At 35.0% G+C, this 21844-nt stretch overlaps 1 protein-coding gene across 5 annotated transcripts in view; it reads right to left on the bottom strand.

Annotated features, from left to right (window-relative positions):
• Nucleotides 1-21844, bottom strand: part of LOC127866058 (cGMP-dependent protein kinase 1-like) — a 131207-nt gene that overhangs the window by 5107 nt on the left and 104256 nt on the right. For all 5 annotated transcript variants that reach the window (XM_052406391.1, XM_052406392.1, XM_052406395.1 and 2 more), the window contains 9 exons: nucleotides 16406-16469; nucleotides 10436-10513; nucleotides 9229-9323; nucleotides 8959-9030; nucleotides 7951-8022; nucleotides 7300-7387; nucleotides 2637-2776; nucleotides 2080-2169; nucleotides 750-891 (listed from right to left, as the gene is read on the bottom strand). In XM_052406391.1, coding sequence (XP_052262351.1) covers nucleotides 750-891; nucleotides 2080-2169; nucleotides 2637-2776; nucleotides 7300-7387; nucleotides 7951-8022; nucleotides 8959-9030; nucleotides 9229-9323; nucleotides 10436-10513; nucleotides 16406-16469 — 841 coding nt within the window. The remainder of the gene's footprint in view (nucleotides 1-749; nucleotides 892-2079; nucleotides 2170-2636; nucleotides 2777-7299; nucleotides 7388-7950; nucleotides 8023-8958; nucleotides 9031-9228; nucleotides 9324-10435; nucleotides 10514-16405; nucleotides 16470-21844) is intronic.

Here is a 21844-nt window from a genome sequence, read left to right as displayed (position 1 = left end):
AAATATTTTTAAAAGATTCAATGTTAAGGCTCGAACAAGACAACCATTAGTTAATGGCCCGGCTTTTCTAAAGTTCGGGTACCAATCCTTGAGCTATGTCTGCAGTACCCGTGCATATATACTGGCATAACAATATATTCTTATTCATCATGTACCTTTCTTTACCTAAGTATAGAATCGGCAACGATTATCAACGTATTTGATTGAAATATTTATGAGGACCAGGTTTAAAGGTATCGCATGATAATAACACATACGTATGGTGAAGATATTAGCATTTCTACTACAGTCGGTTTAAATATGCAAACCACAATTCCACTAATTTACTATTACGTGTTCATGTATCACGTGAAACACGAACACTCACCGAGTATGGGTATAAGACATCAGATAAAAGGGCCTTATATATGCAAAGAGAATTCACAATTATCAAATGAGTTGCGTTCTGAGAAAACTGGGCATAATGCATGTGCGTAAAGTGTCGTCACAGATTAGCCTGTGCAGTCCGCACAGGCTAATCAGGGACGGCACTTTCCGCTTTTATGACATTTATCGTTTAAATGAAGTCTCTTCTTAGCAAAAATCCAATTTATGCGGAAAGTGTCGTCCCTGATTAGCCTGTGCGGACTGCACAGGCTAATCTGGGACGGCACTTTACGCACATGCATTATGCCCAGTTTTCTCAGAACACGACTCAAATAAATGTTGATACATAATCATCAATTCCATTATTACGGAACGCTACTTACCAGCTTGCAGTAGCCGTTTGCGTCTAGAAGAAGATTCTCGGGTTTGAGGTCTCTGTACACGATGCCCTTGCTGTGTAGGTAAGTGTACGCCTCTAGAACGCAGCCTGTGTAGAACCGCGTGGTCGTGTCGTCAAAAGAACCCCTGTTAGGAAACAGAACACATGTTGGATGAAACCTAATCAGGAAATAAGTTACCGCTTTGTTGTGTCCATTTTTAAGATACATACATGAAATTATTATCGTTTAAAAAATACGGTGTTGAGTTGGTATCGAAAGGGTAAGCCCAAAAATGCGCGTTTTACAAACACCCTGCATTTTCATAAACTAAGCGTTGCCCTGGAGATTAATCACCGTTGAACTTAAGACTTACGAACCGCATAAGGTTGTTTTTGCATTGATATAAAACCACGTCAAGTACAAATACATATACCTTATTTGTCTTTACTAAATTATTTAAACAAAAAACTTGGTTACATTAACAAGAATTATAATGATGATTGGAATGCGAATGATTAAGTATCGCGACTCCAAATATACATGTGCGGCGTCTCATCAGGGTCTGCGCTGTTTGCTTAAAGGAATTTCTGTAAGAAATATTCTAAATATAGAAATAAATCTACTAGACATCCCTAATTTTGGAAATAAATTGATCCAATTTAGAAGGATGGGAGAGTCCACTAGGCATAAGTGGGTTAAAAAACAAGTACTGAACTGCTCCTTAGTAGAGCTGAATAGTCTACATTCGGAACACATAGCAAGAATTGCAAATTTCCAAGAAATGGGAAGCAACGACAATTAAATGTGTGGAAGGCCTTATTTCTGTCTCCAACGTGGAATAAATAGCTGCCGACAAATTAGTGAAATTTAACCGACCCACAAACGCGTGATGTATGGTCGTCTCAATCAACCGTCTAATTTATTTATAATTACGTTAGCTCCAGAAGCTGTCGTGAAATGTATTACCAGGTTAATAGATGATCCCAGAATAAAGTGCTGAAGTAATAGCAGATCTTTTAGGATAATGTTTAAGTAATGGGCAGACGTCGTATTCCTCACATACCGAGGTGATTGAAGTTGGTATAACTGGCATCGAAGCGATTAGGTGAGGTAATTTTGTGGTTGTGTTTTATGTTATTGGTACAAACCACGGTGAGTTAGTGGAAACGATATAAGAAACAAGTACACACTAATTACTGTCAAATCATCCATTACAATGAACTTTGATGATTTGTTTATGTTTTGGCGTTATTTACAATAATTTACCTGAGCGTAAATCATGAAACTCATAAATAATCTGGAAAATATCGCTCTAAACGAGCACGTGACTTACTTGTCTCTAAGCACCGTCCACAGCTCCCCACCCAGACACACTTCCATCATCATATACAGGTACTTCCGGTCTTTGAATGTCCGATGCAGCCTGCATAAATGAATTGTGTATGCATTTATACTATATTGGTAACGCAAGTTAAACTAATACTTAGAATAGTAATGCGTAGATTTCATATAGGCTATTTCTTTATATCTTATTAAAGAATTGCTGTGTGTGTTTTTTCATATTAATAGAATCAAAATTGATAAGTGTTAATTAATAAATACCTATGAAGTTCTTCAGATTTTAATTTGGTTATTATGATTATTGGCAATTGCGTTTACAAGGGTACATGATCAACTTCTTAATAAAGTTTGATCCCGCCTTGGCAATTATCTTCTTACATTAAATTTTACTCAGTTATCACCTCGTTTACGATTCGGACCTCGCCTCGGCCATGATATTCTTTTTTGACATTGAACTCGGACCTCATCCCGCCGATGATCTTCTAGTCGTTCGGTGTTCATGATCTACTTAAATAAACTCGAGACTCGTCTAGGCAAACATCTACTTACTTGACAATGAACTCGGATCTGGCCTCAGCCATGATCTTCTTCTCGTTCATGATGTGTTCTTGCTGCCGCGTCTCCACGATGTGATGCTTTCGCATTATCTTCAAGGCGAACGTCCGGCTGGTGTCGTTGTTGATTTGTACCTGGAGAACATTTCGTTCATTCCTGTACTAGTTTTCGAAAGCGTTGGCAAGACTACACAATATAACTTTCATACAAATATGTTTTATTTCTAATTATATAAAATGTGTAACAATAGCGTTACATAGTATGCAAACATCATTAAAAGCTAATATACTTATGCCATTAATACGTGTATATGTATGTTGCTAGTTCAACTTTTTTAACCTGTAAGACTTATCTTTAGAGTGCATTCTCCGGCGTTTATAGCATAAAATACACATTGTCATTAACATAACAAAAAGAATGAACATTATTAAAAGATCAGTAATATAAAAGGAACAAATATTTCCCACTTATGCGTATCATACAAGTTGTGCATACATTTAAACATTCCAACTAATAAAAAAAACATAGCATACATAAAATTATAATAATCGTTAAAGAGCTATATCAAACGGGATTTTCGGAAATTTGCAGGTTCGTACACTGCGCTCTTTTTGAATGGATACCAATTCCGTCGGTTAAATATTCATCACGCGAATTAAAATCAAGTTCCTCTATAAGAAATGCAATCCTCTATTTAAAGTCATCAATGTGTTGATAGTTTCAACTTTAAACACAAGAGTTCCGCGGTCGGAGATGACCGCATTGAAGCCGGATTTTTGATTTAAATGACAGGAAAGTACCTTTCGTGTTTTTGTCAATGCAATACTTAAATTACTGAAATATTGTTCAAAGGTCAAAATGAAATGTAAGTACTTTTCAAGGCATGAGCAAAGTTTGAGATTCTAGGTCCAAGCATACCAAAGTTACAACAATTTTAACATTTTAACATTTAAGTTCACAGTGACCTTGACCTTCAAATGAATGACATTGAAATGAATGACCTTGAAATGACCAGTGGTCATCTAAGTGTGCTTGCAAACCTTTACGTCAAGTTTGAGATTCTAGGTCTAAGCATACCAAAGTTATAACAATTTTAACATTTTAACATTGAAGGTCACAGTGACCTTGACCTTCAAATGAATGACATTGAAATGACCAGTGGTCATCTTCTAGTACTGGCCAATCTTTATTTCAAGTTTGAAGACTCTAGGTACAAGCATACCAAAGTTATAACATGAAATAAGAACTTTAACATTTTTACATTCAAGGTCACAGTGACCTTGACCTTCAAATGAATGACCTTGAAATGTCCAGTGGTTACTTACTAGTTCTGGCCAACCTTCATGTCAAGTTTCAAGACTCTAGGTCCAAGCATACCAAAGTTATAACAACTTTAACATTTTTACATTCAAGGTCACAGTGACCTTGACCTTCAAATGAATGACCTTGAAATGTCCAGTGGTTACTTACTAGTTCTGGCCAACCTTCATGTCAAGTTTCAAGACTCTAGGTCCAAGCATACCAAAGTTATAACAACTTTAACATTTTTATATTGAAGGTCACAGTGACCTTCACCTTCAAATGAATGACCTTGAAATGACCAGTGGTCATCTGTTAATCCTGGCCAACCTTCATGTCAAGTTTGAAGACTCTAGGTCCAAGCATACCAAAGTTATACCATGAAATAAGAACTTTAACATTTTTACATTCAAGGTCACAGTGACCTTGACCTTCAAATGAATGACCTTGAAATGACCAGTGGTAACTAACTAGTTATGGCCAACCTTCATGTCAAGTTTCAAGACTCTAGGTCCAAGCATACCAAAGTTATAAGAACTTTAACATTTTTTATATTGAAGGTCACAGTGACCTTGACCTTCAAATGAATGACCTTGAAATGACCAGTGGTCATCTGTTAATCCTGGCCAACCTTCATGTCAAGTTTGAAGACTCTAGGTCCAAGCATACCAAAGTTATACCATGAAATAAGAACTTTAACATTTTCGAGCACGCCGCCACCCCGCCCGCCCGCCCGCCCGCCCCCCCGCCCGCCCGACAACATCAATCTATAAGCCGAGATTTTTTCGAAAAAAATCCGGCTAAAAAGCAGTAGAGCTGATTGAAAGACTCACGCGCATCCCTCAAAAGATTGTTCTACTTAAAAAAACTTATATCACAAAAACGCTCCAATTCGTGTGTTGATGTTTTTAAAACAAAGCCTTCAAAGCGTTAATGACTTCAATATAAACACAGGGTAAATATAAGTTTTGCAATACTCAAAGAAGCCATTATAGGCGCCTTCATTAAAACAAATAACCCGCCTTTCTAACGTATTCCAGAAACTTAGCAGCACTCTAAATATGTAAACATAGAGTGCACAAGTTCAAAGCCATAAGGTTTATTACCACAGGAAGAGCTCCGATATCAAAGCACGTTTCAAAATGTATTGGTCCGGTTTTATCTCCATTTCTATAAAAACAGCTAATTAAACGAATCGGTGATTATATATCCTTCTTTTCAACGAATCGGTGATAATATATCCTTCTTTTCAATCACTTTATCGATAAATGTTATTTCCGTCCCTTATAAAATTGGCATAGCAGTTAAATGGGGGAGGGGGTGGGGGGGGGGGGGGGGGGTTCGTATCCTAATATAGCCGCATCATGCGAAAATGAGTCTTAAGCTCCATGATGGTTTACATTACCTACTGACGATTTAAAGTTAAAGTAACGTAAATGATCGACGTACATCTATATCTTCATCTGTTAGAGTTAATATGTTTAATACTGAATGTTTTCCTGTTAAGTTTGGTTTAAGACAGGGATGTATACTATCTCCTCTGTTATTAAGCATGTATATCAATGATCTTGCTTTATATTTGAAAGCTTTAGATATAGGTGTAGAGTATGGAAATGAAAAACTTTGCATTTTGCTGTATGCTGATGATATTGTGTTGATAGCAGAGAATGAACACGATTTACAACTTTGGTTAAATGCTTTGAATGACTGGTGTAATATTAATGATATGTACTTAAATTGTAACAAAAGTATAATAGTGCATTTTCGACCTAAATCTGTTTGTAAACTAATATACAGTTTACATGTGGCAATATTAGGCGTATGACCGTTGATCGATATCTGTATCTAGGTTTAGTTCTTCATGAACATTTGGATTATAGTATAACGGCAAAAGTTATAGCTCAAAGTGCAAGCCGTGCACTTGGTCTGGTGATTGCAAAATGCAAATCAGTTGGTGGACTTCCACTTAATGTTTTTACACACCTATATGACAGTTCTGTTTGGCCTATTATTAGTTATGGAGCTGCCATTTGGGGCTACCGTTCTTATTCATGTATCAATGCCGTTCAATATCGAGCGATGAGGTTCTTTTTGGGCGTCGGAAGATAAACTCCCAACATTGCAGCCTCGGGTGAAATGGGATGGGTGCCTCCGGAAATTAGTCAATGGAAATCCATTTCTTTGTATTGGGCACGTCTATCATCAATGCATGATGTTAGAATGAATAAGCGTGTTGCACTCTGGGCTAAGTCTTAGCTGGAAGGTCTTGTAGAAATTGGTATTATAATGTCACTGATATGTTTAATACAAATGGATTACAACAATACATAAATATCGAGTCAGCTGTACCGAAACATGCCTTACTGAACGGAATAATGAATGTTTTATTTGATAAATTTAAGATAGACTGGTATTAATCTCTAAATAGTGTCACGGGTCCTTCCGGTCGAGGCAGAAATAAGTTGCGCACTTATCGACTTTTTAAGGGTGATTTTAGTACGGAATCTTATTGTCAACTTATAATGTCTCCGTATCATCGGGCTGCATTTAGTAAATTCCGTTGTGGTGTAGCGCCTCTGCGAATAGAAACCGGGCGATACGAGCGGCTGGACATACCCGTCCGGAAGTGCCCCGTTTGCGATAATGTTGAGGATGAGAGTCATGTTATTCTTGATTGTTATTTGTATAATGATTTAAGACATATATTATTTGACAAAGCTGAAAGTGTTAATCCTAACTTTCTATATATGTCTAAAAACGATCAATTAGTTTTTCTATTCACAACCCCATTAATGATTAGAAGTTGTGCCAAAACCTGCTATGATATTTTAAAGCGTCGTCTTGTATATACATGTAAATAATGTCTTTTTTTATTATTTTTTTAAGTAACTAATGTATTTTAGAGACTTCTAAGAAGTTGTTGCTAATCAGGTCATTTCGATCTGTTCGGTGCGATACTCGATTTTCTAAACTATTTCTCTATTGTGTAATAGTGCTCGTATTTGAACTCAATATTTAAATTCAATTATTTTAACAATGTTTTTTAAAAAGGATTTGCAACAGCCTCTTGGTTTTATAATGTAACAGGGATCTGATTTGTACAGAATTTTAGCTCTGATAATTTTATACATGTAAACATATGGGTTTATATGATAAATAATGCATACAATTATCTACTGTAAAATATATATATATATATATATATATATATATATATATATATATATATATATATATATATATATATATATATATATATATATATATATATATATATATATATATATACATATTTAGATGTATGTTTGTATTGTTGTAGTGTATGTAATTGAGACTATAATAAAGAATAAACTGATACCAGTTCAACCCGCCCAAAGCCGCCGACGCCCAGAGTGGTAACGATACTGAGATCTCCCAGCTTTAACTTGGCAAACTCCGCCTCAACACTGCAACAAACAGAACATTAACCGATTGCATGCTGTCGTCTGCTGAATTTCTAAAATTAGCATTTTCTTTGATTTGTTTTTAAAAGAATACTATAAGAATAGCAAACAGTTTGGATCCTGATGAGACGCCACGTTCTGTGGCTTCTCATCTGGATCCAACTGTTTGCAAAGGCCTTCAAAATTCGGTTCCAGCACTGAAAGAGTTAACGCGAAATGTACATGGTTACAATAGTATTGAAATGTTTTCGTTTTTAATTTAGGCTTTGTAAATACACTTACAGCTAAATTTATTAATGGCAAATCACAAAATATCACGTGTGTACGTTATCGAGTTTTAAACGTGTGTTATATAAATGTGGGCGAGCTTATAAGTTATGAAATTAATGAATGAATTTATCAATTTATTAAGTAATTAAAGGTTATAGCAAGATCGTCAATATCGCTTTTACAAACGATACGTTATTCCGTATTTTGTTCACAAGAGTAGTCACACATTTATATTATTTACGTCATCTGCATGCCATTAACACCAGTAACGAATTTTTAAACATGCCGTCACGTACTTGTTTACAACTTCTTCGTCCTCGTATGTCCTCTGCAAGTCGTCAATATTACTGATCAGCTGCGTGTACGATCTGAAAAAAAAGAATTAACAACCGAACTGTATAAAACATAATTTATTTTTCTTTTATTAATTATGTATAATTATTTTGGGAAATATCTACCACAAACGCAACACTACTGCATGCTATGAACACATGTGTAGGTTGATTTCAAGTGTTAACCCATTTATGCCTAGCGTCCTGAAAAAAAGGCATTGGCATACAGCGAAGACCCAGATGAGACGCCGCATGATGCGGCGTCTTATTAGGGTCTGCGCTGGTTGCTTAAAGGAATTTCTGTAAGAAATATTCTAAATATAGAAATAAGTATACTAGACACACCTAATTTTGGAAATAAATTGATCCAATTTAGAAGGATGGGTGAGTCCACTAGGCATATATGGGTTAAAGAAAACTGGTCGAAATATGAGCCGCGTCGTGCGAAATGTGTCGTTTGCCATATAAGGCCAGAGTAGCCAGAGTGGCCCCGTAGCTTCCTGCGATTGTGCGCTGTCTGATCAGGGGCTTGTCCGCTAATGAGACAGCGAATTACCGACTGTTCTGAAACTACGCTGGCCGCATATGGCATCAGATACATTTTCGCATAATGAAGCCAATATGTAATTCAAGCATACAGCTGATATTAATACTGATACTAATGGAATTTTTATTCGACAATTCAGTACTATCAACATTGTAACACTTAATTATCTCGTCATAAATATACTTGTTTATCAGGAAACTGCGATTCCATATTTCAATTAAGGATTTTTGTAACTATTAGACAAAAATTTATTGCATATTTTTTCATGACATATGAAAATGCACTCAGTATATAAAAGCTTTAAACATATGATATTTTCACAATTAATTTTAACATGAAGATATTAAAATAAAACCTACAGACAATATATTTCAATGCGTCTGAATAACGTTTAATTTAAGATATGAAATAAGCACACTACTTACTCTCGGTCTAGAACCAGACAGTCCACCCCCTCGGGATCGTCCGCTGTCACATTGGCTGTACGAATGTCTTCACTGCAAAATAGCACTCAGTTCTAAATACATTGTCGATATTATCTTTGTTATACTTATTTGAGACCCACAATTCAATGCCACGCATAAAATATTCCAAATTTGAGTCTTGTGGTTTAAAATGACAACAATGTCGGAACAGCAGTAATAGTAAGCTAAACATGAACACACCCTTTCTGAAACCATATATGAATTGCTTACCCTTGCAGAGCTTTCTCCCCGAAGAACTCGCCCCGCTGTAGGTATCGTATAGACTGGTCCTCGGTACCCTTGGAGGTCCTCTTGGTGACCTTCACCTACAGAGAAAATAATATTACATGACCGAAAAATATGTAATGGAATCTACTCGGTAATACCAATTTGACATTAGAAGAACTTAAATACTATGTTAACATATTAAGAAATATACTCTTAAATACAGCCCCAGAAGAAAATCGATAAAAACACTTTAATTGGTTTAATTTTGAAATATGTGCACTCAAATAAAACAATAATTCGGTTCAATATACATTAAGTCATGTCGAATTATTGTAATAACTTTCTGTTTAACAATTTATTACAGTGTGCGCCGAGAAAAGATTTGTAGGCAGAGGTAATAAAAGTCTACATCGCATGCATTAATCCACTTTAGTATTTCGATGGGGGAAATCTTTATACTTATTAATGCCAAATTTTCGGCGAATGATTGATTATTTACACGAGGCATTAATTTCAATTCCAAGAAAAATATTTAGCAATCGTTCTTATTCCTTTCAACTCGCAGAAAGACAATTACTGGGGTCTAAATTTAACAGCTAACACGGTTTCAGCGGGTACAAAACCCGGTCAGGGAAATAAATAATTTCGACATTGGAACCAACTGATAAACCGATAGTGATGATCAAGTTCGTAATTACTCAAACAGAAGCCGGCTCTGGAAAAAAGTGCATCATTTTGGTATCGGTTTTAATCTACATGGTCGGGGGTATTTTAACGAAAAAAAATCTAGGTGAATATATCAATCATGGTAACAACTGACCTTTATGTACGATTACATAAGCAAAGTAGAGCATTAAAGGCTGATTTCTACGTAGAACAGTGCAGAACCTAAACCAACAGAGCACACAACCACATCTGGGTTCGTTCAAATACATTCTATTATTAGTATTTACATATGAGCCCCTGAGAATACGGGGTTTAATGTATGCATGAAAAGTGCCGTCTCAGATTAGCGTGTTCAGGTTGCACAGGCTAATTATATACGAAACTTTCGTGTTGTATTTTTCATTTCAAGGAAGTATCTTCTATGCGAAAATCCGGTTAAGGCGAAACGAGTCTTCCCTTATTAGCATCTGGGACGACACGTTACACATATTAATTTAACACCGTTTTACAAGAGCGAAGTGCATATATAATTAGAAACACTTACCTTTCCTTTGGAAATGATGAAGAATGTGTCGCCGCGTGCTCCCTGTCGTATGATGCACTCGCCATTGTTGTAGTGAGTCTGAAAATGAATAAACAACTTGAAGTGAGTCTGAAATTAAGAGAAACGGGTGTGTTTGTACAACAACGGCATGGAGAAGCTCGTATATATTTCTAACTTCACATTTTGTATTCAATACGGGTATTAGTATTCATAAGTGTGTTCTTGCGTTGTATTTTCGTAATTGTCTGCATCAGAGACCACATGCAATGGTAAATGTTCATGGAGCTTTAAAACATAATAAGAAAACAAAAGATGAAAAGGAACACGCTCTTAATAATTAAAGTCCTTAGTTACAGATAGGAACTGACAAAGTGTGCGTTTATTATCCTGTTGGTTGATAACTTTTTGAAATTACCCAGATCTAGGTCAATTTCACATCGTAAAGCATCGCTTTATTATACTAAAGTACACATTTTAGTTCGGCAATTATTTGTTTCGATTGCGAGCTAGTTACATGAACAGAACCATCTTATATAACCATGATTTGTAGGTCAGCAAGATACGTTGGCGAACGTTTTTAATGTGTTTCTCAAGTTAAGCTTTGAAAGAGGGTGTGGGTAATATATTGTTATCGCTAACAGTTGTTCCTATCGGGTTAAGGTTTTAATATTTGTTTTGTCAGGTGCCTCATATTATCCCCATCGAATGTAACATTATCGCGTTGTAGATCGATTTTGAGCACGCTCTCAGCACGTGTTTAATCAATCAACAAGACACTTTTTGAATTCAGAGGCATCTTACAATATCGGATAAGCGCCCATGGTTATTGTTTCAATAACATCAATTTAAACTATAACGATGCAGATATCAATGATATTTTTAGCTCGTTAATACATAGAATGCACTATTGTTATATAAGTGTTTAACATTATAAGACTGCATGCAATCGCTTAAAAAAGCTTTGAATACTAAACAAGATCTACGCAATAAAGTCTTCAGCATTATTGTGTGCATCGTGATGCATGGCTGTGAGTCTATTGAAATGAATTATACTTAACCAGTGAATATAATATTTAATGTAAGAAGTTGGAAGTCATTTGAAAAACGGAATAGGATAGAGTGTTTATGAGTTTCAAAACGGCCATCTATATTTTCCTGTGTACATATTACATATGTATCGTGTTATTTTTGAGTATTAATAAATTTATGACGATATCTGAAATATCTTAAAGGGGCCTTTTCACAGATTTTGGCATTTTTTAACATACTCATTAAATGCTTTATATTGATAAATGTAAACATTGGATCGTAAAAGCACCAGTAAAAAATCAAGAATAAAATTTAAAAAAGGAAAAGAACATTGCCCGGAGCAGGTTTCGAACCAGTGACCCCTGGAGTCCTGCCAGAGTCCTGAAGTAAAAACGCTTTAGCCTACTGAGCTATTCCGCCGAGTACACATTCTTGACGTATTTTATACCTTATATAAGCAATCTTCGTAGTTTCACAAAATTTAACGACAAAAACAGAACTCTCCAAATTATTCAATCGTTTCGCGTTGCAACGCTTTATAATTTTTAGGTTTTAAAATCGTCAAAAGATGCATATAATGGCTATATTAGAGCATGGTAAATGTTCAGTATTACTGTTTCCTCACAAATATCAAAACTAAAACGAAAATTTGCGGATCTGAAACAACTTTTTTCAATTTTGTCAATTTACCAAAGCGTGAAAAGATCCCTTTAAGTTGCACTGCGTGTTTCAATTATAGCATATATAGATATATAAATAAATACATGGAGAAAGATATGCGTGAACAACCAGATACATAGACATACAAACAGACAGACAGACAGACAGACATATTCCTATTGGAGACTTCGGCGTGTGCGCCTAGCTACGGTGCAGAATGAAGCAGACATACTGTGAAATCCCCATCCCCCAAAAAAGGATGGTTCATTCACAGTTATATACCCCATACTTTCACCGCAACACATCTTCCAATGTTGGAACAGTTTTACATACACAGGAGGGACAGTTACATGATCATTTATTACAAACATGAAACCATAGTTGTATGTGGGCAGGATCCGATAAGGATTCATAAACTACGCTAACACTATGTTAGAGACACAGCGGAAATACGTTGGATCTTCTAACGTTGGATCTAGAAGACACAGCGGAGTTATGAGTATTTTTGTGTTTCAGGGGAGATAATTATATTTCACAAGAACGTTATTTCCATTTTCCGGGATCTATTAATAGATACTCGGTCTCGGTAGTTTTCAGGCTATACTTAAGGGGTCAATATAAAAAACGGGGTATGTATACAACCCCGCGTTCCGGCACCTTTAATTACTATGAGGGGGGGGGGGGGTGTAGGAGAGGTAATGCAATCAAATGTCACAATAAGGTCTTATATCGAAAACCACCATCACGTCTGCAATTGAAAGTTGTTTCTGATTCGCAAATTTTCGTTTTAGTTATGACACTTGTGAGGAAACAGTATTACTGAACATTTACCATGGTCTAATATAGCTAATATATACATCTTTTCACGATTTAAAAACCTAAAAAATATAAAGCGTTGCAACGCGAAACGATTGAACAATTTGGAGAGTTCTGTTGCTGTCGTAAAATTTTGTGAAACTACGAAGATTGCTCATATTATGCATAAAATACATAAAACAATTATGCTTGGCAGAATAGCCGAGCGGGCTAATGCATTTTTACTCCAGTTTACTCCAGGACTGCGGGGGTCACTGGTTCGAGTCCAGCTGCGGCTACTTTTTTTCCTATTTTAAATTTTATTCCTGATTTTTTTACTGGAGCTTTTAAGATCCAATGTTTACATTTATCAATATAAAGCATTTGATGACTTATTTCAAAACATGCCAAAAACTGTGAAAAGGCCCCTTTAATGTCGCTATATATGTCCTTGTATGAGACGTTAAATAAATGGCGTATTTATACATAATACTATATAACGTATCCCTATATACTGTAATTCGTGTTAATGTCGGATAAAAAGGGTATGGAGATACATGTATTTTCAATTTAAAGAAGTTTACATGAGTCGACCCGGACAAGAATAGCACTACGCCGGATGGAAAAGATTATCTCCATAGATATGAACGCGGACGATATGCTCATTCGGGAAAAACATGCTCAAGGCGCCCTTCTTGGCATCAGACTTTCAGTAAATAGTACTATATTTTATAGTTTATGCATGTATTCTAGGTATTAAAATTATGCCAAATAGTACATAGGCAGAATATGTATATACAAGAAGAGTATAGCATTCGATCATGGTATACCATGTTAAACGAGTGCATCGACAATTAACGTCGCTCTTCGTACGTGGTCAACCAGATGCAATCGATAATAATGCTTGTTATTGCCATACAACCATTATTAAAAGGTTATACCCACTGAATGCACTCATTATGCACTGAAAATAGACCGATATCTAAGCACTGGTTCAATTTAACATGGTTCAAGGCTGCTGGGGTGCGATGACCGTCTAAAATATTGGTCCCTCATTATATGCAGGATATAGTGCGTGTGTTATTATAAACAGTAAATATGAAGCATGCGCCTAAATGCTTTTCAGGTTTCAACACAGTATCTAGGTATACCTAGCATGTAATTCTAAAGGTGATTTATCCTAAACACGTGTTAATTTACGAGAACCGATATCCGATTGATTCCTGCATGATGCCTATCGAGGATCAAGAATAGTTACGTCTTGCACAGAGACTATCTGCCAAGAGTCTAATTATAATCATTTATTAGCGATTGCACTCAAGAGGATGTATTCGATAACCCAAATGTAATCTTCTGCTAACATAATACAATTCGTGCGTTTATTTAATTTGAATTAAATACTGGTTGTCGACACAAGTAAATATGGTTTGCTATTGTCAGGAAGCCGCGCGCGATATGTGCATTAGCAGATGTGAATGTCGGTCACGGCTGAAGTTTCCTCCGTATGACTCACGCATGTGATCAATTTTAACCAACGGTTACCTGTCTCCGGAAATATATCAATAACTAATTGGTCAGGGTCCTACATATTTCATGACTTGGCTATCTTAGTTCATAGGCTATTTACAGCAACTGTTAATAGACCGCATATGTATGTCCCTAAGTGCAAAACAATTAATCCTAGTTTGTTATTGATGTTTATTTAGAGAACAAAACTACAAATAAAAGATCAAACTGTGTTCGCTTGTTTTACATGAGTTTTATGAGTGTAAAGAGCATGCATATGACGTCATAACCGCTCGTATCTAGAAAATAAGCTTGATTTATATAACTGGGCTTTATAGTTAATGAAGGTTCTTGTATTGTTATGATCGCGCTTTATTATTGTTATGAGCTCAAAATCCAGTTGATCATGGTTCGAAAAATGTAGTTACCTTATTGCTTCAAAACTCTTGATAACAATGCTATGATAAATACGTATCCGAAGTTCAAATGCGTTTAGTGTAATGATTGTACTGTTATTGCATATTTCCAAAACATTACTTAGAGTCTTAATTTCAAAACAAATCATAACTATCCGCACTTCTGTAATAATGCACGAGATGCCGACTTTTATTGTCTTTATACGATGCTCATGCATTCATAGAATATAGTTTGTAATTAACTGTTTTTGATTAGTGCTTATTTTAAATATGTAACACTTTTTATTCCTTGTTCACATGTAAATACTCTGCTTTTGGCCCATAGTAAAACTTAATTAACTTTATCTGTAATTTTCAATTGTAATAGCGGTTCGACGAGTATTAAACTGTAAATATAATCGTTTGCATTAAAGAGCAGTTTTATGTCAAATGCTTATCTAAAAATTATCTATTCGCATTTAATACCCATAGAATCACGTTAAATAATCTTACATCTAAATTTATTTGTACTGATTGCTGTGAAAGATCGTTGCAACAGTCAATTTGTTAACAATTCAACGAAAGAATAAGATACTTGAAAAACCATAAAACCCAGCAATTTAGCCGTTTGCACGATTCCCAGAATATCAGTTTTAGTGTTTAATTTGTAAATATCGGCGTGAATGCAAGTTACTATAAAGATCAATATTCATAAACAAATATAAAGAATGTTACACAAATAATCAAATGAGTCGTGTTCTGAGGAAACTGGGCATAATGCATGTGCGTAAAGTGTCGTCCCAGATTAGCCTGTGCAGTCCGCACAGGCTAATCAGGGACGACACTTTCCCCCTAAACTTGATTTTCGGTAAGGAGGGACTTCCTTGAAACTAAAAATACCATAAAAGCTGAAAGTGAAATATAAGACAAGGGTGTGAGACATATGACAAACGCAATATTTCGATATATCGAATGCTCCATGGGTGGATGTTCTGGAAAACCTGTTCATTCGTCATCTTTTAACATCAATTAACCTTTTTGATACTTAATTCGTGTTTGTTTTGAAAACAGTATAAACATTAAATACATCGTTCTAATTGGATTCGATTTATAAACCAATAAAAATTTCATTTGCATGGAATAACCTTTTTAATTTATCATGATTTAGTGCAAAAAAATGAAAGTGAGAATTGCATACAGCCCCAAAACACGTGTGCAGTTCAACGCATGCAGAAAAGAAAAATCATGCAGTGGGACGAGCGATATCACATGAGAATCAGAATTCACGCTTTACTCATATTACATCTTTAAGCAGCAGCAACAGCATGTTTTGTGTAAGTTATCACTAAATGCACTTTAAGTTCATTGCACATTGGAACTCAAGCTCAACAGCAACTAAAGTTAATGTTCCATATTTCGGATCAGCGAAATCAAGTCAGAGATACAATGATCCACCTAAGCCTATCATACTGCAAAGTGCAGAAAACGCCGCATCGGTTGCAATTTGTACAATAACAAATCCCAAAAAGATGCAGATTTATATAAATCGCTAACGCACCAAATACAAATACTCTGGCTGTCTTACCTCTTCTAGAACATCAGCTATCTTGCTGATGGTTTCCTCTGGTAGATTTTTGAAGGACGGAACACTGCAATAAAACGTAAAACATTACAAATAAGTGAAGCTAAATAACTATAGTTGAATTATTGAACGGTTAAGGTATATTGAATGTTAAACAGAGTAGCACACGATGGCATGATATAGTGTATTTAATTTATAAACAACTTTTTTCAAACCTTAACTCTATTGGTCGCCATGTATAGGTCGCCATGTTTACAGAAGCAGAAGTTCAAATAGACAGACAACCGCCGGCATTAATTAAAAAAAGATAATCAAATAATTACTACATATACGATTTATTTTAACCGATTTATCAACGATACAAAACTGTTCACATAGAGAATAAAGCAGACAACATAGTATAAAGGGTCTTGTTTTGTTGCACGACTTAATTTACACTGCAACACTGTTTCTTTGTAACAGAAAAATGCGATTCTTTTTCCCTTTTATTTTGACGCAAACCAGAGAACCTCAGACTGTTAACAAGTCCGCGATTTACGAAGATTTTGTCTTTAAAAGTGCATTTTCAGCCAATTGTTTATTGATAATACAACAATGGTGGTGTCGAGTGACGACTAAGCTATCATTGAGTTCGTATTAGTACATGATAATACAACAATGGTGGTGTCGAGTGACGACTAAGCTATCATTGAGTTCGTATTAGTACATGATAATACAACAATGGTGGTGTCGAGTGACGACTAAGCTATCATTGAGTTCGTATTAGTACATGATAATACAACAATGGTGGTGTCGAGTGACGACTAAGCTATCATTGAGTTCGTATTAGTACATGATAATACAACAATGGTGGTGTCGAGTGACGACTAAGCTATCATTGAGTTCGTATTAGTACATGATAATACAACAATGGTGGTGTCGAGTGACGACTAAGCTATCATTGAGTTCGTATTAGTACATGATAATACAACAATGGTGGTGTCGAGTGACGACTAAGCTATCATTGAGTTCGTATTAGTACATGATAATACAACAATGGTGGTGTCGAGTGACGACTAAGCTATCATTGAGTTCGTATTAGTACATGATAATACAACAATGGTGGTGTCGAGTGACGACTAAGCTATCATTGAGTTCGTATTAGTACATGATAATACAACAATGGTGGTGTCGAGTGACGACTAAGCTATCATTGAGTTCGTATTAGTACATGATAATACAACAATGGTGGTGTCGAGTGACGACTAAGCTATCATTGAGTTCGTATTAGTACATGATAATACAACAATGGTGGTGTCGAGTGACGACTAAGCTATCATTGAGTTCGTATTAGTACATGATAATACAACAATGGTGGTGTCGAGTGACGACTAAGCTATCATTGAGTTCGTATTAGTACATGATAATACAACAATGGTGGTGTCGAGTGACGACTAAGCTATCATTGAGTTCGTATTAGTACATGATAATACAACAATGGTGGTGTCGAGTGACGACTAAGCTATCATTGAGTTCGTATTAGTACATGATAATACAACAATGGTGGTGTCGAGTGACGACTAAGCTATCATTGAGTTCGTATTAGTACATGATAATACAACAATGGTGGTGTCGAGTGACGACTAAGCTATCATTGAGTTCGTATTAGTACATGATAATACAACAATGGTGGTGTCGAGTGACGACTAAGCTATCATTGAGTTCGTATTAGTACTTACAATGAGCTTTGTTTAGAAACAAAGTTTATTTTATATGATGGATATAACGTAGGTGTTTGCTTTATGATCAACAAATAAAAGAGCCACTACAGTAGCTTCAACAACAAAAAAGTATTAGAAACAAAGTTTACTTTCAGTGTTTTTAACAGTTAGTAACCTTCAAGAAGATATATATATATATATATATATATATATATATATATATATATATATATATATATATATATATATATATATATATATATATATATATATATATATATATATATATATATATATATATATATATATATATATATATATATATATATATATATATATTACATTATTTAGTAAGGTCATCTTCATATGTATGTGTATTAATTGAATATATCATCTTTACAAAAAATATAGTTACATACACATTTGGTAAGACCAAACCATGTCCTATCATCAACACATAAGTGTTGTTAACATGCATCTTAAAATATGTTCGTTTGTATTCGAGCTGCACTCTGGGAAAAGGAACTTAGTAGATGTGCGTAAAAACTCCATTATAAGGGTTGACGCTCTCCGTCTACGCTCGATTTTTTTAGAAGAGACATCCTTCAAACGAAAAATTCAATTAAAGCGGAAAGTGTCGTCCCTGAGTAGCATGTGCGGACTGTAGATGCCAATCTGGGACGACACTTTAAGCACGTGCAATAAGTCCCGTTTTCCTATAGTGGGACTAAATTCTAAGGGATAAACGAATTTCTACCTCAAGAGCGCAACAGAGTAGGCCACTCATTCGATAGGAGCGTATCTTTAATATGCAAACCGTCTGCGAAGTTAAACAACGTTAAAAAGGAACAAATATGAATACTTTTTGGAGCACCTGTTTCGTTTTATTATAACTGTAACTAAACAACGAAGCATCGAAAGAAAAACGAACCGTTGTGTCAATATGTCTACAAAAATAGTGTTAGATTGATGACAGTATACAATTCGTATCATTTAAGCAACAGTGCACGGTGCTGAAGGAGTGCAAATGGTGATTTAAAAGACAAGTGAAACAAGTTGTGTCACAGCTGACTGCTTCCTTCACTCAAACAAATCACAACAGACTGTTTAAATTGGCTAAAACAGCCGTTAGCGACAATCAATGATTTAGTATTTGATGTTAATTTGGCATCCTCTTTCCACATGCGTACATTTAAATATTGAACACGCACATACAAATATGTGTCCAAAACAGAGAAATATAAAGAATGAAATGATGTTTAGCATGTAAACACATAAGTACGCTTATTAACGGCTCGAGAAACGCCCAGCATGTATCAAGAGAGATTAGTTTACATATGACAAAAATAATATACATACTCAAATATATGCAATGAAAACGTGTGGTTACAGAATAGCCAATGTTTATCAACCGGAAACATAGAAAACTAACATCATCTTCAATTGATTATCAGAAGTGAGAACACGGACACTTATTGCAACCCTCGCAGATATCGCGATTGGAATGCCTCAAATGACAACTATAATACGATGAAATGCCATCAACGCGCGTGCACGTCACTCAAACACGAATCTGCTGACGTTTACCGCGATATGATCAAGGGCGAACATATATAGCGCTGTCTGAAAACAAACGTATTTATGGAACTATTTCGAAAAATTTGTATATGTTTTACTTTAATATTGCTGTCTCAAAGACTGAAATTTCTCATAATTAGAACACTCATACTTAAAATGTTGTTTTAATGTTCAACTCATAAATACTATTATTATTTTTCAATAAATATTTTCGTATTGTGTATTAAGTATATCTTTTCACACGAAATTGGACAGTAGTGCAATTATGCTGTTAGTAGCCACATACAATTTAATCTTTTTCCCGGTTAAGTGCATATTGCTTTTCATTTTTGTCAGATTGTCGATTACAATGAATCCATGAAACTAATTGACAGGTGTATGACATGGACTCAAAATAGATACCATAGAAATGTTTGCAATAATGTGCATTCAATGTGGACCATTGAACGATTTACATGTAACTCCGCAAGGATACGAGTTTTTTTAAATGATGTCATACTCAAAATAGAATCTGTATCAATCTTGATAACATATCTTATATATTTGTTGCGCAATGTGGTGGATTCTGCAACGCTGCGTTGTCTGTCGTGTATGGGAATGCATTTCCAATAAATCATGATACAAAACCTATGACAAGATTATCACATGCAGAATGAACACTATTTTAATTACGTGTACATCCAAAATATCTTAGTTACAAAAATAACATTTAAAAAACATCGAATTATATTCCATGATATTGGAATATATTGTGTTGTTTTTTTGTTTCAAAGAATTTCATGTCGAATGGTTAATTATTATACAATGGAATCAAAATCCTGATTATAATTTATAAAAATACAACAGCTTAAATTTGATACGTTAAAATGTTTGTTCAGTTAACAGGTCCCAATCAATTTGAAACGCAAGCATTTATAGTATTATATAGGACTACGAGCATTTATAGTATTATATAGGACTACGAGCATTTAAAGTATTATATAGGACTACGAGCATTTATAGTATTATATAGGACTACGAGCCGCACTATGGCGGCTGTTTAAAGGTTTCATAACTAAAATAATGCACACGTTATAGTAACAACCGCTTTGTACTTTATTATGTTATATTTTATACATTCTTCAGTCGAATAACTTTTTTCAGTACACTTCTATGCAATGCTTCATAAAAAAAACTCCATAGTTCAGTTAGTTTAAACGTATTTATTGCATCAAATATGCACGTGATTGGTTTACAAGTTTTTGCACCTTATCTGGATCCATTAATCCATTATTTATAGTTCAACAGCACAATCAGTTAGTGTAACAGATACAACAATTAACAGACATGAAAGTAGGCAAACAATTGTTAAGTTATTAAGAATAGTTATGCCCTATTGAATGTATGTTATTTATAATTGCATACACAATTTAAAACCTTTTTGAGCCTGCTATGAATGCCTGTATCGTTCTGAACACCATTTCATTTTAACTCCCTAACGAATACATTTAGAAAATTGTGGCTACATGAGTCTGCCTTTGTTGATGTGCAAATGACTCCAGACTTTAAGCTCCATTTAATTTAATTCTAATAAATAATCTTAAATTGTGCATTATCGTTCTTGCTGGTCTACTCAAGATTCATCCCCGGACATCGAATACAGATGAAAGATGATAACAAGCTTAAAGCACCAAGGTTAATGTGGTATTTTGGATTTTGGACGGCGAGAGGTCGGTCCGACAAGAAAACAATACAACTGTTTATTAATTCAAATGTGCTGAAACGATTGACTTAACGAACATGTTTGATGAAGTTAACATTAAACCATGGAATATTTGAGTCAAAATTAAAGAACACGAGAAAGCATATTCATTTAATGTATTAATTAGAGCTGAGAAGTACATGAGGTGCGAACATCTTACTTTCTCGCCACCCTCTGGAATCTCCGGAAGTGGAATTTGTTTGTCATTTTCATCCGTAGTCTTCTGTTTGGATCCGAGAGCAATTAAAACGGATAAAAAAAGAAAAACTACCATGATCACTTTGTCCGCAACTGTAGGCTTTTATACACGTCGATTCCGATAACAAATATAAATCATATCGTGTGTTTTCTTTGCTTTTCGGCGAATATTTTAAAGTCTTCTGCAACTGTATGCAATTGATACACATGTATTGCTATTACTTA

Source organism: Dreissena polymorpha, chromosome 2 (genome assembly GCF_020536995.1).
Source record: "Dreissena polymorpha isolate Duluth1 chromosome 2, UMN_Dpol_1.0, whole genome shotgun sequence".
Taxonomy (NCBI): domain Eukaryota; kingdom Metazoa; phylum Mollusca; class Bivalvia; order Myida; family Dreissenidae; genus Dreissena; species Dreissena polymorpha.
This window is presented reverse-complemented; position numbering and strand designations above follow the sequence as displayed.